The sequence below is a fragment of the Belonocnema kinseyi genome, chromosome 8 (genome assembly GCF_010883055.1).
Source record: "Belonocnema kinseyi isolate 2016_QV_RU_SX_M_011 chromosome 8, B_treatae_v1, whole genome shotgun sequence".
Lineage (NCBI taxonomy): Eukaryota > Metazoa > Arthropoda > Insecta > Hymenoptera > Cynipidae > Belonocnema > Belonocnema kinseyi.
Genome location: NC_046664.1, coordinates 127,499,232 through 127,516,010, shown reverse-complemented (window position 1 = coordinate 127,516,010; position 16,779 = coordinate 127,499,232). Strand labels below are relative to the sequence as shown.

The window sequence follows — 16,779 nt, the reverse complement described above, 5'->3', positions numbered from 1 at the left end:
CATATATCTAGTCGGGAGTGGTGCTGACTGAAAACAGATGATTTGGAGCGATTCGCGCGCCAGCTGTTGGTCATTCTAAGGACTTATTGAACTACCCTCGTACATAAATACGAAGCAGAAAGAAGAATTTATTTAATATAAAATCAGTTTTTATATTTTCTTATAATCAGAACAAAACATATAAAATTTTACAGTTTTCTTATTAGAAAAATGTAGGAATGTAGGAATTGGTATCAGCTTGAGCGAGTTTGTATCCTTTTTTGCTCCTTAAGTAAAAATTGATCAGATTTAACTAACTACTGGTGAAATTTTACAGATTCTATTAGCGAAAAGTCAACCACCAAAGATTATTAGAAAATTCCTAATTTAATTATACCAAATATTTCCTAATTCAAAAGTTGTGTTAAAGATTTATATAAAAATTTAAAAAACGGATTATAATCATTAATGGTTTTTAATTATAACGATTGTTATAAACAGTGAAGAAAGAGAGTTTATAAAACATAAACAATGTTATTAATCGCACGTATAGGTTTTGCAACAGTTTTAGGGAAAATGTTGAAAATGGTTGGCCTGGACGATTTTTTATTAAAAAATAACTCTAAATGATTTTTTCTTAGTAATAGAAATTTCTTATCAATTTAAGGAGAAAAGTTTTCATTCCAAAGCAGCTTTCGTTTTTTGCGGGAATGAGTCTGTTGTGGGTATTTGGAGAAATTAACTTTGCTATAGTAAACAACTGGTAAGCGCATTCCCGCCCATATCAGTGGGTGGGAATAACACAATCCTGCTTGTTGCTATGGGTTTACACGGGCACTCTCGAAATGCGCATGCGTCACCGTCATCTGGCGGCCATTTCACCCTTTCCGCCGGCTCTACAGGCACGCTAATTTTATTTTATTTGTTTATTAATATATAATGAAATTATTAAAAATTGTTTTAACAAAAACTGACAAGGATTTCGAGAAAATATATCCAAGATCATGGATATATAGATTCTTTATTTAATTTTTTCTGGTGACCAGGTTATAATTTTTCATCATCTATTACATGTTTTTCCCTATTGTATACGATATATCCCAGAATTTTCGAAATCCTTTAAAAATGTTTAGGGATACGATTATACCCTTACATCTCTCTGTTCTTAAAAACTCGTACCTCTTATGACTTTTACCGACGCCAAAGAATTTTTTTCTGATCGTACACCGAATGAGAGTTTTTTACATTGTATTAGCAACAATTCTTATTCATAAGATATCTCTCTAAAATTAATATTTGTATTTTAAAAAACCACCAAAATCTTACTTTTTACGCAAATTGGATGCTCGGAACCTCTTAATTATTTTTTTTTTCTGAAAAAAATTAAGAGAGAATTTTTACATCCAGAAAAAAACTGTTGCGATACGGTCGCCGCAAAATAAAGCAATTTTTTTGTGAACTACCCTATTATGTACCCTCGATACACAATGTACTATTTTTCTAACCTGGGAGCCCCAAACCATAGAGATTTAATGAACGTAAAAAAGAATTAAGTATCTTTTTCTCTGTTTTTATTAATGTATACTTTCTGGTTAGAGTAGTTAAGAGTTACTGTCGAGGTTATTGAAGTACTTCCCCAACTTCAATTCAAATCATTTTTGGAACATGTATGTAAGCAATTACTGTTCCATTCCTTATCCATTGATTGTACTATGGTTAAACAATTTTCTTTCTAATCAGACGTTACAAAGCAGACGCATCCGAATTGAAGTCTCAAATAGCAGCAACGACGAGCGTCGCGGTGGTCGAATGGGAAGGGATAATCGTAGGGACGGTGGCTTTGAAGATTCTGAACAACGTACATCTGGTGATTGGAGAAGTGGTCCAAGAGACGATGGGCCGTCAGATGGAGATCGCTACCGAAACAGGGGAGGATTTGAGAACAGAGATCGGGACAGGGACCGAAAGGAGGAAAAAGAAGGCAAGTACATAAAAATATACTTAAAAGTCCAAATAATCTTAAAGTCTTTCCATGGTACACTTACAACAGATTATTTTCTATGATAGCGGTGGTTAAAAATTTAATTTTAATACCCCGTAAATCCTGGATTTTTTCTCTTATGAGATAATATTAATTCACAAAAATGTGGAAATCCTACAAAATGTCATGTTTTATAGTGAAAATTTTCCTGTATTGCATGCCTCCAAAATTAAAGTAAGGTCTCAAATTCCGCCAAAAGTGATCAAAATTAACTCTTCTGAGGTAACTTTTTAATTTAAAAAAGTAAACACTTTCAATTTAATAACGGATTAATGTTTTACATAATCTGATGATTACAAATCTAATTCGCCGAGAACATACGTTTGGACCCTATGTTAAATATTAATTCAATGATGAATTCAAAATTGAAGTCCCTGAACAGGCACCCTAACATGAGAGAAATTGTGAAAAAACGTTTATTAACGCTCAGTTCTGATATTGATAGATTTTGGTGATTGGTATTGATGGATTTTTGTTTTCTAGAGGCCTCCATAATTATTTTAATTTATCTGGTCAAAGAAATAACATCAAAATATAAAACTAAGAATGACGGAATATTGTAAAATATCGAATACATTATTGTTAAGTGCGTTCTTGATACAAAAATACAAAATTTAAGAAAAATAAAAGATAGCAGCTATTTTTTGGAAAATAGATGTTACTTTGGTCTTTTAATATTACAGTACTCTTCTACAAAAAAAAAATGGAGCCGATTTACCCCATTTTGCCCAATTAACCCTTAATTGGCATTGTGGGTAAAAATTACCCCAAAAAATATTTGAACTCAAAATAAGCGTACGAAATTCGATAAAATGGACCATGTGGCGACATTTAGCAGTAGATGACGTCACTAACTGAAAATACAATAGGTGAGCATAGAGCGGCAGGCGTCAGTGTCCGTTGGGCTGTCACTCAATTAGTCTCCAAAAATTGTGGGGGGTATTAATTACTCCGTGTGCCATCACTGAACCAAAAAGTTATTTTTTTTCTTAAATTTTGCTAGTTATTTTTGTGATTTTTGATAAATTTCCCACGTAAGTATATCATCTTAAGAAAAATCAAATTTTTTTATTTATTATTTCATAATTTCTTGTTTTTTTAGATGGCAGAAACTCTAAATTGGCCGGTTGCTCATACAGGCGCACAATGTACTATAAGCACCGCGTAGGTATCTGCAGCGACTGTTCAGGCCAAGATGGAAATTGCTATGTTAAAAAAGTTTTATTTAAAATTTTATTTATCTTTCTTTTTACATTTATATACATTTATAACTATTTTGTAACAATTTGAAAATTTTTTTTGGTCATTTAAATAAAAATAAAGTGATCTTAATAGTGAAATATATGGTGTTAAATTTTACTCAAAAATTGAGGTTTCATTTTGCAAAATAAATACCTTTTTTGAAAGCATCAATATCAAAGTAATTTTTTTCTTAAACTATAATATCTCAAGCATGTAATCATACATTTTTGGCTAAAAATATTAAAAATTACGCGCGAGTTATGATTTTTTAAGTAAAAAAAATGATTTTTTCCGGGTTTTTTTCAACAATTTTTTTTACGAACATAATTTAAATAAATTACTATAAAAATAATTTAACTTCGAAAAACATACTATAAATTACATTACATAATTTTTTTGTGCAAAAATATTAAATACCGGCTGCGTGAGTCTCGCCTGAGTATGCTCTCGGGTATTAATTGCCCAACAGTACCAGTTACGTATATTGACAACAACAATGCCAATTAAGGGTTAAGAAACACCGTTAAAATTGATTTTATTAATCAGATTGAGGAATTCATTACACAATCTTTCCCATTTTTTCATCCAAAATTATTATCGAATAAGAACTGTAAAGTAAAAGACAAAAAAATTTCTTTTGTTTTGAATTGTGAAACTTTCAGATACTTTATTCAATATTGTATTCGTCAGCGTTGGGAAGAAGAGAAACGTTGGCAAATATAACATCGAATTGTTATCTCGTTCTTGGATTTTTTCAAGAAATAGTCCAGCTTGTTCATGTCCGTCGGTAGATTATTTGGCTGATGTATGGATATAGAAAAACGCGCTTTGCATGCCACTCTTCAATTATTTAAACCCAACCCTCGCAAGGTGGCAAACGTTTTTAAATAAATGCAAACTAGACTCTTATCTCGGCGAAGACCCGGTAACGTAGAAATGGAGGTGGCGCATAGTGGGACCAAACGCATATTTTTCGTTCAAAAAAGTCTACAGCCTTAAATTTTGTCCCGATTTGCGATTTCTTCTTTTTTTTTAATAAAAGTGAACTAAATTTCAAACAGGTCCTTCTTCATAGATTTTTAAATGTTCATTTATTTATGTATTATATGTTTGCTCAAAGTACGATAAAGTTGAGATATGACATAAAATAATTACTATTTACTCTTTAACAACATTTTGCATATGATAGAAATCATCTTTAAACAGTGCAAGAGTAAATTAAATCAAAAAATAGCCAAATATTGTTATTTCTTGTTGAAAATTTGTTGTTCTTAGATAAAATTGGTTTCAAATTATTCTGAGAGTGATAGTTAGTCAGAATATATTTAATTTAAGGTGAAACTCTTCTATAGCGCCGACTCTGGGGCTGATGGGGGGTGTAAACTAACTCATTATAGCCTCCTCCGCTTTGTTGTTCACGCTTGAGTAATCGCATGCGTGACAACCGGTGACCCCACGGCCCCTGCTCAGCTCCTGTTATACCCACCTGCGGCGCGGCGTCAATTCTCGGAAAGTCTATAGAAGGGAGGGCTATTGAAGAGTTTCACTGTATTTACAAATAGAATTGTTATAAACAATTTTCTGCACAAATTTATAATATGTGGTTTCTTCAATTGCGGTTTTCCTTTTATCATCTAAATTGATGCAGATATTCTTAAAGATAATATATTTCCGATTCTATTTGTAAACATACAGCAATTTGCTTTTTGGCATAGAAAAGACTTTTTTTGCATTTTAAACTGCTTTACATTTTTTTAGATTGATTTGCAGTAACGATTTCTATTTAAAATTACTAATAAGTAATTGTTATTATTTAATTTCAAATATCACGAAATTTTTATGTATTTAGAAAAGCTCTCCGGTATCCTTGAAATTCGATGAAATGAAGTTAGCTGTGAAAAGGTGAAAATCGCTAATTTCGCGTTCATTTGTTTCTTAAGCTGGGTGGCGCCTTGCCTAATTTGCGGATGGTGCCGGGGGCGCAAAGGCCGATTATTAATTTTTTGGTTCTGCAAAATTCTATGTAAACAAAAACGTATGAAAAATGTTGTTTTCAGAAAAAGATTAAACCCACACTAATTGTAACTGCATCGATTTCACCTGATAGTCAGCAGCGTGCTAGGAAATGTTAGATTTTATTTATAATCAACTCTAAAAACAATATTTCTGGAGATGTAGATCTATAAGATATGTCTTGAAATAACAGCGCGCGACGTTCGGTTTCGTGTTTGCAGAGCCTGCGCGAAGTTTGGCACGCATTTGTGCCCGCATTTGTTAAAAAACTAGTATGTGATGCTAGTGCGCATATGTGATTCACGACTGGTGCGGTTACCACACAAGTCCTGTATGACCTACTTCGCGCACTAGCATCAAAATATACTGTTTTTCAACAGCATACCTTTATATTTTCTAACGCTGCGGAAAAAATTGCGAAGTAAAGATGTTGCTGATGGTAAGGATACAAGTTGGGTTTTTTGTACAATTTCATGTTTATTCTTTAATAAATCTAAAGCAAGGAATGAAATAATTTTTACATTCTCATCAGAGAAGGTATTAGATTTGTGTAAAATTTACCCCCCCCCCCCCAGTTTTAGTCAAATGTCCACGTTTTGACACCCCCTGAATCCGAAAAACAGATTTTTACGAATGTGTCTGTGTGTTTGTAGATTTTTAGTTTGTTAGCACGATAACTTTCGAAAGAATTGACAGATTGGATTGGCCTTTGGTATACTCTTTTAGTGTCCTTAAATAAAGTTTAAGTTCGTTAGCCAGCCATTTTGAATGAAAATTCAAGAGTGATCGTATTTTGAAATTTTAGAGACCACTTTTTTCAAGATTCAAACATTTTCTATACGGATATTCATAGTATTCAAACAGACGTACAATTCATCCTGATGAATTTTTTTATAAAACCAAAATTTACCAGATTTACAGCATTTACAAAATTAAAAAGAAAACACGAAAATGAACATTTTAAGCCAAATAACGCCCGATATGAAAAAATGCAAGGAAAAAAGGTTGATTTTGAAATGCCCTACAAGTTTATCATAACAACTTTTTGAATTTTCTTGAAAAATCAAAGATTCAAATTTTGACAGCATACAAAATCATGGATAATCCAGAAATTACATTTTTTCGTTCAACAATTGCACAGTATTTTAAAGATTCTCAAAACTTGCAATAAATCGTTTAATAATCTTTTTTTTTTAAATGCGCATTTTTTTAAACGGCACAATGAAACTACATTTGTTTTAATACAATCACCAAAGTTCTGTTGTCCATAATTTTACCTTTAGTTTTAAAAAGTCTGTACACAAAGATCGTGGGCAGGTTTTTTATCATATTTATTCGTTTAAAAAAAAATCATAAACTGAAGAAATTATATTCTTTATAAACAACGGCATAGTGCGTGCTCTAAATAATATTTCTTTTAATAAAGTTAAATATGACATTCGATTACGAACGGGAACAAAATTCTGAGTTTGGTTTTTAAAAGACTTAAATTTCTTATTTCTCTTGGGCCTAAGATGCATACATAAGTTTTTATAAGATTTTAAGATATTTTTGTTCCTTTAATCTACGCTGTGAATCTAAAACAGGGATCCAAACGGAGCGAACAAAATAAAACGTTCCTTTTAGTTACTTTTCGTTATCATATAACGAAACTTTCATTATTTTCGTTACCGTTTTTAAATTAAGAACAAAATCATAAATACTTTTAATTCGTTTTGTTAGTAAGATATGCTTACTAAGTAAAATAAATCTATTAATGTTATTAAAATGTAACAGATCGTGTCATAATTATGAGGTTCAGGACAACCCTAGTCCTCCAGAGCATTCACCAGGTCACTCAAAGATACTCTTCGAGGAGTTTTGAGGCCCAGCGTTTATGCAGATGCTAAAACGAGCTTCGAAAAAAGTAAGAAAAGTCCGGGTTTTCCAGGTTGTTTACCAGGTCGAATTTTGACATTGTTCGGAGGCATTTAGTTTGTCACCCTCCAAATAGGTCTGAAAGTCTTAATATTATAAGTATTAGATCAATCCGAATTAATTAGAGGATTTGCTGGAAGTGGTCTGGTTCCATAAAAAAGCTCTATTAGATCGAAATTAAGATTTTGTTGTATTACAAAATTCTCTATTTTAAACGTTTGATTTGCTTCAATTGATTTTGTATTTTCATGTCCATAATTTTTACATTTTTAGCCATCGGATAATCATTAATTAATTTTGCATTCCTTTGTAAATATATTTTGTACTGTAATTAAGTAAATATTATTCGCTCAAGATAAAGAGAATTTGATTGCTTATATTCTTCGAATCATAATTTTTATTTGATAAATCTAATTCTGAAAAATAAATAAATATATGAACGATAATGACTTAGAAAAAAAGTTTTGAAATTGTTTAGAAGTTATGTGAAAAGGAAAAGAAGAAACAAAATAATGTGGAAAACATTAGTTCTAAGCGTTTAGTTTCCTTGTTCACTATCACGGTTTGGTTAAGTCAATTAGCTTCCAAAAGTGCTATTAATGTAATTTCAGATACCTCCCGACGATAAATTCCTCGAAGAATATGTTTGAGTGGCCAGGTGAAATCTCTGTAGTACCCGGGTTGTCGCATGTCTCATAATTATGATTTTTAGATATCTCCGGAGGGTTAACGATTAAATGGCTCCGAATAATGTTAAAACTTAAGCTGGCAAACCACATGGGTACCTCAGACAAATCTCACTTTTTCAGAAACTCTTTTTAGCAGCCTTAGCAGGTTCGCAGGCTCTCGACATTTTATAGTAAATTCTCGGTTACACCCAGAATGTCATATTTCTTATCATTATATCTTTTAAATACTTTTGAAATCTTAACATCTTAAGTGTTTTTCCACATTTCGGTGGAGTTATCGCCTTCTTTCGAAATTCGCAAGAGTAATTAAAAAATGTTCAAAAGTAACAAATTGGCTACGGTTTTTCTGAATATACTTGCAGTTGATTTTCAAAAAAAACCCACACTTATATTTTTTGTTGAATTTGTGCTATCATAAAGAAAATATATAGTGAGTTTTATGCGGTTTGAATAACTATTGTGGCTAGAAGAATTTTTATTTCATAAAATCTAATTTTCCTATTTTCCTTGCCTACAAGAAAATATATGAAAAAATCTATAGAAAATAGTTTGCACATTTAAAAAAGTTCTACAACATTTTTAAAAAATTATTTATGATATGTTGTACCGTTTTCTAGAATAATGAAAAATTCAATATTTATTTTAAAAATCTCTTAACCACAAAAATGGTTTAGCCCGCATAAACTCATATAATAATACTTTTTATATAAACAAAAATTTGTAAATCATATTTAAAAAAAAATAGAAAAGGTGGGGTTCATCCATCTTTCCTAACAATTGCTTATATGTTTCTAGTCCTTCAAATTTGTTTAATTTGATATATGCATGAATAATCGAAATTCAAAAAAAAAATTTTATCATTCTGTGATAGTTTAATGTTTATCCAAATTTAGATTCACAATAATGCGTAAAACTCAAAGATTAAATTTAAATGCCAAACAAAAAGTGTGTCCTATTTTTGAAACTGTGCACAGAAAAGCATTTTTAGTAACAGATTTGTACAGTTCAAAGAATTGGCTGCTCTGCTGCAACTGCAGTTTCCCGAAAGAAATAATGATTTTTTTTATTTTCCTCGAAAGCGGTACACTATATCATAAATGAGTAAAGACAATTTTTGTAGAACCTTTTTAACTGTAAAAACTATTTTCTCTTAATATTTGTTTCAGATCTGTTGTTGTAAGCAAGGAAAATATGAAACTTTGATTCTATGAAAAAAAAACATGACAAAAAATATAAGTGTGTGTTTTTTTGAGAAAATCGATTTAGTCTTTTCAGAAAAGCCGCCGTCATTTTATTGGTTTTGAAAATGTTCCAATTTTTCTCGCCTAATTTCCTCTAAATCTGCGTATTGAAGCGTAGAACCTACCTGATTTAAAATGGATTCGGTCTATATTATTTCCAATAGTAAATTCTTATAAATAGATGCTAACTGGTAAAGTGCGATATCATGCGTCTGAGGAATTAACTAATTATAAATAGAGTAATAGGTATAATATGTCGTACTTCAGACCAGATGAAAAGACATCGATGCTATTAAGAAGATCCTTTATTATCAACGTTTCGAGAACCAAATGCCCTCCTCATCAGAAAACATGACTCCAAAGTCAAGAATAAGTCCTTAGAGACTGCAAAATTCGAAAAGCCACTATGGAAAGATAGATGTGTGTGCGTGTTTGCCAATGCTCTAAACCGCCGGGTCTGGCAAATGCAAGGAAAGCGGATAGAGGGTCTCTGTACCAAGGATTTCTGCTGAATATCATTACAAAAATGAATAGGCAGTCGCGGACAATTGTCCAGGGGTGTCCCAAAGGAATTAACCCCCAAGCGGAGGTGTGAAAACCGTGCCGAAAGCTGAATGTCACCTGGGTGAGGTGTCTAGAACGGTGACTCTGGGATACCGGGCGACCTTTCAGAGTACGCAGCCTTATCGTTGCATGCGGGGCTCTACAAGGATGGACGAACCCCTTTCTCTAGCTTCTCGTGGGAACAACAATAACAACACCAAATATAGTTGTAGTAAGTGTGGTTCAAAACAACAGAACGCGCAGGGCTCCCTGCAATAGGTCGGTTAACAATGCCGGCCATTCTAGAGCTAGAAGAGCCAATAAAAATGAATTCAATGCGATGGATCGGCGGAATCTCGGGACCTTTAGGTGGACGGAGCGACTGAATCACGACTTGCTAGAGTGCTAAGATGCGAGTGTGGCCCCTGAACGGGGTTACATGGCACGGCTGCATGCTCTGTGGTGAGAGAAACACCCGGAGCTATCGCACTTTTCGCAGCAACGTCTACGAAACCATGCCGAACTACTCCGAAAAAGGGGCTATGTAAGCGGAACGCCTTCTCTACCACAGCTAGAACAAGCCGGTAACAGAAAAAGAGAGGCGATACTAAGACCAACCGCGGGCAGGCATCCAATAGAGGAAAAGCGATGATTTATGACCCGGAGAAACATCAACATCAAGGTTTCTCTCAAGCCTAAAGATGTGGCTGAAATGGATGACGAGCTTCGTGGACATTTTTCCGAAGAATACAATTCTGGGCTATCACTTATTGTGTTTATAATGCAGCGAGAGCTTTGGCCGATGAAAACCGTAAAACAAAACCAACGGTTGATCATAAGACCAAAAGACGAATGCATCAACTTGCCATACAGATAGGCTGGGCAAGAAAGTACGCATACCGCATTCAGTGTGTGAGACTACATCACATCGGGCAGGCATTTTTTCGCCAAGGTACGAAAGTTCGCGCGCGGACTCCGGACCCGTTATCACATACTTAAAAACTCAAAGCTGCTGACCATCAGGCAGCATATTGTTGAAAGAATACGGATACTATCTGACGTTAAGAGAAGTCTAGAGCGGAGGGAGAGGTGGGTCAGAGAAAATCAACAGTTTCTCTCTGACCCATCTTGACCCTTCCAAGACCCTCCAGTTACTGTCGACCACTCGCTCAAACCAGAGGAGGCAACTTAGCTGACCCGAAGAATTACAGGCCAATCACTTGTCTGATCATACTGTATTAGATAGTCACAGCTATCCTAAATGATAGGACTGTTCGGGCAATTAAACCTGTTTATTGAAGCATTGAAGGTTCGATTGCATTGAAGCATTGAAGGTTCCATGACCTGGATTGATTATCGGAAAGCTTTCGATTCGACCTCCCGTAGACTTATCATCTGTCTTTTGGAAAGCTTAAAGATTCATCCGCAAATCTTTAGGTACATAGAGAGGTTGATGCCGCTTTGGAAAACCAGATTTCCTATCTTATCTGGAAAAAATCGTGTGACAACTAACAAGTTCACCTTTCAGAGAGGTGTCTTTTAGGGCGACACCATGAGCTCACTCCTCATTTGCCGTACATTATTGCCACTATCTCTAGCACTTCGCCATTCCGACAGGTACTTGTGCGACAAACTTGCAGATCGAAAGTACAAGGTCACTCATGTATTTTACATGGACGATCTTAAGATCTATGCTAAAAACAAAGAGTAAATACATCTAGCTCTAGGGATTGTCGAACGATATACAAAGGAAATTGGCATGGAATTTGGGTTAGACAAATGCGCCAAGGTTTATTTGAAGCGAGGAAAACCGAATGGCATCCCTGAAGATCCTGATCTCGTTGATGGAAGCGCTATATGACACCTTTGAGCTGGAGACACTTATACATACATGGGCGTGCCACAGAGCCGCATTCAGGATGTGGCATCTATAAAGGATACTCTCCGAAGCAGATACTAACGTCTCATTCGACAAATTTGGTCTTCCGAACTGTCAGCGAGGAACAAGGTATCTGCAACGAATATGCTTGCGGTCCCTGTAGCACTCGATTCATTTGGAGTGGTTCCATGGACGAAGAACGAACTCAGGTCATTTGATATCGAGACAAGAAAGGTTATGCACATGAACAAAAGCATGTATCTAAAGCCTTCTGTTCCGCGACTCTATATCTCACGGCGTCAAGGTGGTCGCGGAATATTGAATCTTGAATTTCTTCACAACAGGATTATTCTGGGTACAGCGCATAGAGTCACAAATGGAAGAGATCCTCTTCTTAAAATGTTCAGCAAGCACTTGCGCACTGTACGCATCGTAGAAAATAGGCAAGGAGAATGAAAAAACGAGAGTTATAAGACCTTATAAGGGAGTTTCAACGATTGTACCCGGAATATTCTGTTAAACTAATCGTCCTTATCATTGGCGCTATTGGGGGTGCCAAGCTTTCACTCGTTAATAGCCTGGAAAGCATCCCTGCGTGTCAAGAATATGCTAAAACACCTGCGGGAAAAATGCAGAAGGCAGTAGTCCTTGAATCACTCCGTGTTCTCAGGGTGCACGAAACTTGCCGGATCGTCGTATTGATTCCGTTACAGAATGCAACCACCTATCTGACGGTCGTGAGACGTGGTTGTGGCTGAAATTTTACCCCGATTTCGCTGGGAACGGATTTAGTGCCAGTTTTTTGAGTTAAGTAATATTATATGCTACCAGAATAACTGCACTCTGCATTTTCAGGTTGAATGAACAAGGCCTAAATTACGGCCAATGCCAAATTAATTGGAAATATGTTTAAAAAATTAGTAGTGAAAATATACAACTTTTCAATTTACCCGCGCATTTTTCAATTTCTACTGCTGCCACTGGATGGCTTTCTGCCACTATACAGGGTGAGTTTTTAACTTGAAACTTTCCAATATTTTGAATAATAGGCACTCAATGAAAAAATGTTATGAATAAAAAATTAATTACTCCGAGGAATACATACACTGATGTTAACATTTTTTGCTCCACACCGCCCCCTGAGGGTCGGGGGTGGGGCAAGTTCGAAATCTTAAATGGGAACCCCTATTTTTTATTGCATATTCGGATTGTTTGGATAAAAATGCGTATGATTTGTTCGAAACATTTTTCTCGTTTTTCGATAGATGGCGCTGTAATCTACGAAATTCAATTTTTCTTCATTTGAGTGGTTCTGAGAATGCACGCTTACGATTCTGCAATACATTAACAATAAAAAATACACCTTTTTCATTGTGACATGACTGACCATGGAAAAGAAAAATTGTTCAAATCGCTACAGAATCGTTAAACGAGTCCAATAAAAACTCATACATAAAAAAATACATCGCGACGAACATAGGTAGAACCTCTTTCTTTTTGAAGTCGGTTAAAAATAAAGGCAATAGAGCTTCGGATCTTTTTGGTAATTATTATTTTGAAAAACATGCCAAAACGTATGTCCGTTCTTGGGAAGTAATTATTAAGTAATACGTTTACATTAACAGTGTTTCCTGACTATTCCTAAATTTTAGCTCTTGCATTATTGTAGATTGAGGTCAGCGGAGGCTATCGAAACATTACGGAAGCGTTTACTTTTTTCTTTCTTTAAATACAGTAAATTAATAAAAATTCATTTTAATTAGATTAAAAATTAAAAAAATGAAATGGTTCTGGTGTATGTAGAAGCTGGAAGAAGTCTTGATAATGCTATCAATCTCTACGCTCAGCGTTTTCCAAATAGAATTGTGTCACGTGCTTCATTTTATCGTACTATTACAATATTTACTGCCGATGGAAGTGTTCAACCTAAGAAAAAAATCCGTACAACAGTACACTGGAGAAAAACGTTAGTACACGAGAAATTGCTCGTGATTCCGGAATGTCTCAGACCAGTGTTTGGAAAATTTTTAAACGTAATAAATTTCATCCGTATCATGTCTCTTTACATCAAGAACTTCATGGCGTTGATTTTCAAAATCGGGTAGCTTTTTGCCAGTGGGCACCGGAAGAAATACAATGAAACCCCAACTTTTTTCGTTTTGTATTCTCTGACGATTCGTCTTTTACGAAACATGGAATAGTTGTTAATCGACACAACATGCATTACTGGAGTATTGAAAATCCGCAGTGGCTTCGTGAAGTCGAACACCAGCGTCCATGGACTGTCAACGTATGATGTGGAATAATTGGCAACAAACCGGTCGGTCCTCACATTATCGCAGGCAGCTTAAATGGTCCAAAATATCAAGACATTTTGGAAAATGAACTGCCAATATTGCGTGAAGACTTGAGCTTAGAAATACGGCAGAACATGTGGTTTCAACATAATGGTTGTCCGGCACACAATTTAGTGGTAGCACGTGAAGTTGTTGATCGTGATTTCAGTAGTCGCTTGATTGGTAGAGGTGGTCCAATAAATTGGCCTGCAAGATCGCCAGATCTTACTTCACCAGATTTCTTTTTGTGGGGTAATCGAACAACACGTAAGAATATGATTGACCGAATTACAAGTACATGTGCTGAAATTCAAGAAGATACACTTCGCCTTTGTGTAAATTCATTTGAATTACGGATTAATAAGTGCATTGGAGCCGAAGGTCATCATTTTGACAACTTACTTTAATTAAATGATGATTCCCTGAGTACCTCGAATTGCGAGAGGCGAGGGGACTATCACCCCTAATCGTGAGAGGCAAGGGGACTCACGTTAATCAAGCACCCCGAAGGGAACAGAAAACTGTTACGTCCACGTCGTTGTTCCTGGGTTACGCTAAAAGTATTAGTTTATTTTAAGACTAATTTCGAGTATTGGAGAATCGTAATCGTGCATTCTCAGTAACAGTAAGATGAAGAAAAATTGAATTTCGTCTATTACAGCGCCATCTATCGCAAAACGAGAAAAATGTTTTAGACAAATAAGATGCAGTTTTATCCAAAGAATCCGAATATGCAATAAAAAATAGGGGTTTCCCGTTTAAGATTTCGAACTTGCCCCCACCCCCAGGGGGCGGTGTGGAGAAGCCAATTTTAACATAAGTGTCTGTACTCCTCGGAGTGATTAAATTTTCATTCGTAACATTTTTTCATAGAGTTCCTATTTTTCGAGATATTTGAAAGTGTCTAGTTTAAAAAATCACCCTGTATGGTTGTGATTCTCACAAGAAAAGATAATTTCTAGAATATTAGAAACTGGAATATAATATTCGTAACTTACTCGCACATTTGACCTGAAATCGAATTTATCCAAGCTTATGTAAAAATCTCTTTTTCAATTTGAAAAAAGTATTTTTGCACAATTCCCTTTGAAAGGGTGATTTAAATTTGGAAGAATATTTGTATTAATCCTTTTCAATAAGTGAGGCATAAAGCGACTAATCTTTAACTCCGTGTTGTTTGTCACGACTTGCGTTTGAAATTCCCTACACTACCAGAAGGAGCTAAAATTTGCAGTTCATGTAGATGCCAACCCATCAACTCAGCAGGAATAGCGATAAAGATTTAGATGTCTTAGACACCAAGCTGCAGTGTGAAAACAAACATCATAAAGCTGGTGTTGAAGTACTTGGTCAAAGCGAAAAGTAAGAAGTGTCGAAAAATTAGTTTCAGAGCATGAAATTCTTACGTTCAGAAAAGGTTACTACTGTGTAATCTTAACGAGTTATATACTCAAGTTACATCAGAACATATAGACCTGAATAACAGTATTTCGAAATTCACAAAACTCAAACCTCGTACTTGTGTTCTAGCAGGAACCAGTGACACTCTTAACGTGTGCGTGCATCATGAGAACGTCAAGTTGGCGTTGAATAAAATGAATGTTCAACATTTAACCGAGGATATTGACATGGTGCTCACAAATGATCACGACTGTCTGGATGTTATTTTATGTCCTAACTCTTTAAGTTCCTGTCGCTTATGAGGGTGAAAACTGTCCACGTACTGCAAACTTGAAGATAACATCACAAAAGCTATTGATTTGAAATTTGGTTACAGAGCGACAAATGTACTCTGAAAACTCTGGTAATGGAAGCTGCTGATTTCATAGGCAGCGGCGGATCCAGGCCTTGGTCTCGGAGGGGGCGATCGGGGCGTATAAGTCGAAAAAAGAAAAAAAAAAAAAAAAAAAAAAAAAAAAAAAAAAAAAAAAGGATATTGCGGGGTCGAAAATATTAACACATGGAAGTTAAATAAGTAAAAATACAGCTATATTTTATATATACATATTCTGTGTTTCGTTCGCGCAAGTGTAATTGTCCGCGCTATATTTTCAAGTTATAAGTATAAAAACTTAGAGCTCGGGGGGAGGGCGATCGCCCCCCTCTGGATCCGCCAATGTTCATAGGTGATTTCTGTGAAAGGCTGTTGCAATTAAAAACTTATCACTTTATTTCAGAGGAGCAATCATCTTTTTTCAAAAATCTGAAGCCACATTTATTGCCTGTTGAGTTTTTGATTTGCTTCGATTTCGCTGATAATTACGCCTTTATATTTCAGAATGCATCGCAATTATTCCACTGGGATAACGACCAAGCTACAATATTCACTGTTGTGATTTATTATAAAAAAGATAGAGAACTCAAGCACGGAAATATCGCAATCATATCTGATAACTTAGCTCATGACGCGGTGGTTGTTCAGGAGTATCATAAGATAATATTAGATTACTTGAAAACTTATTTCAGGCCAAAGAAAATCTCCTGTTTCACTGATGGTGCAGGGCAACATTTAAAAAATAACAATAGCTTTGCTCATCTCCAAGCCCATGGGGAAGATTTTGGTATCGAAGCTGAATGACATATTCATGGTACATTTCATGGTAAGGGTGTATGTGATGGTATAGGAGCGAACATAAAGAGACAAGTAGAACTCTCAGTTTACAATATTCGCCGAAACAACACATAATGACGCCCCATGCTTGGTTTCAGTTGGCAAAGAGTAACTGTAAGGAAACCGTAATTTTTTCAGCAGCAAAGAACATCATGGTTTAGCCACCGAGTTACTAAAAACAAGATTTGACAAAGCTGTAATCATGCCAGGTACATTACAGTACCACGCTTTCATTCCCACTCTAGATGGAAAACTAATTGAAATTTCAAAAAGTTAGTCAGAATAGGA

General features: G+C 35.1%; 1 protein-coding gene across 5 annotated transcripts in view; it reads left to right on the top strand.

The window, feature by feature from the left end:
- The window catches only part of LOC117177653 (eukaryotic translation initiation factor 4B-like), a 334,613-nt gene that overhangs the window by 165,252 nt on the left and 152,582 nt on the right, over nucleotides 1-16,779 (top strand). For all 5 annotated transcript variants that reach the window (XM_033368454.1, XM_033368458.1, XM_033368455.1 and 2 more), the window contains exon 5: nucleotides 1,720-1,960. In XM_033368454.1, coding sequence (XP_033224345.1) covers nucleotides 1,720-1,960 — 241 coding nt within the window. The remainder of the gene's footprint in view (nucleotides 1-1,719; nucleotides 1,961-16,779) is intronic.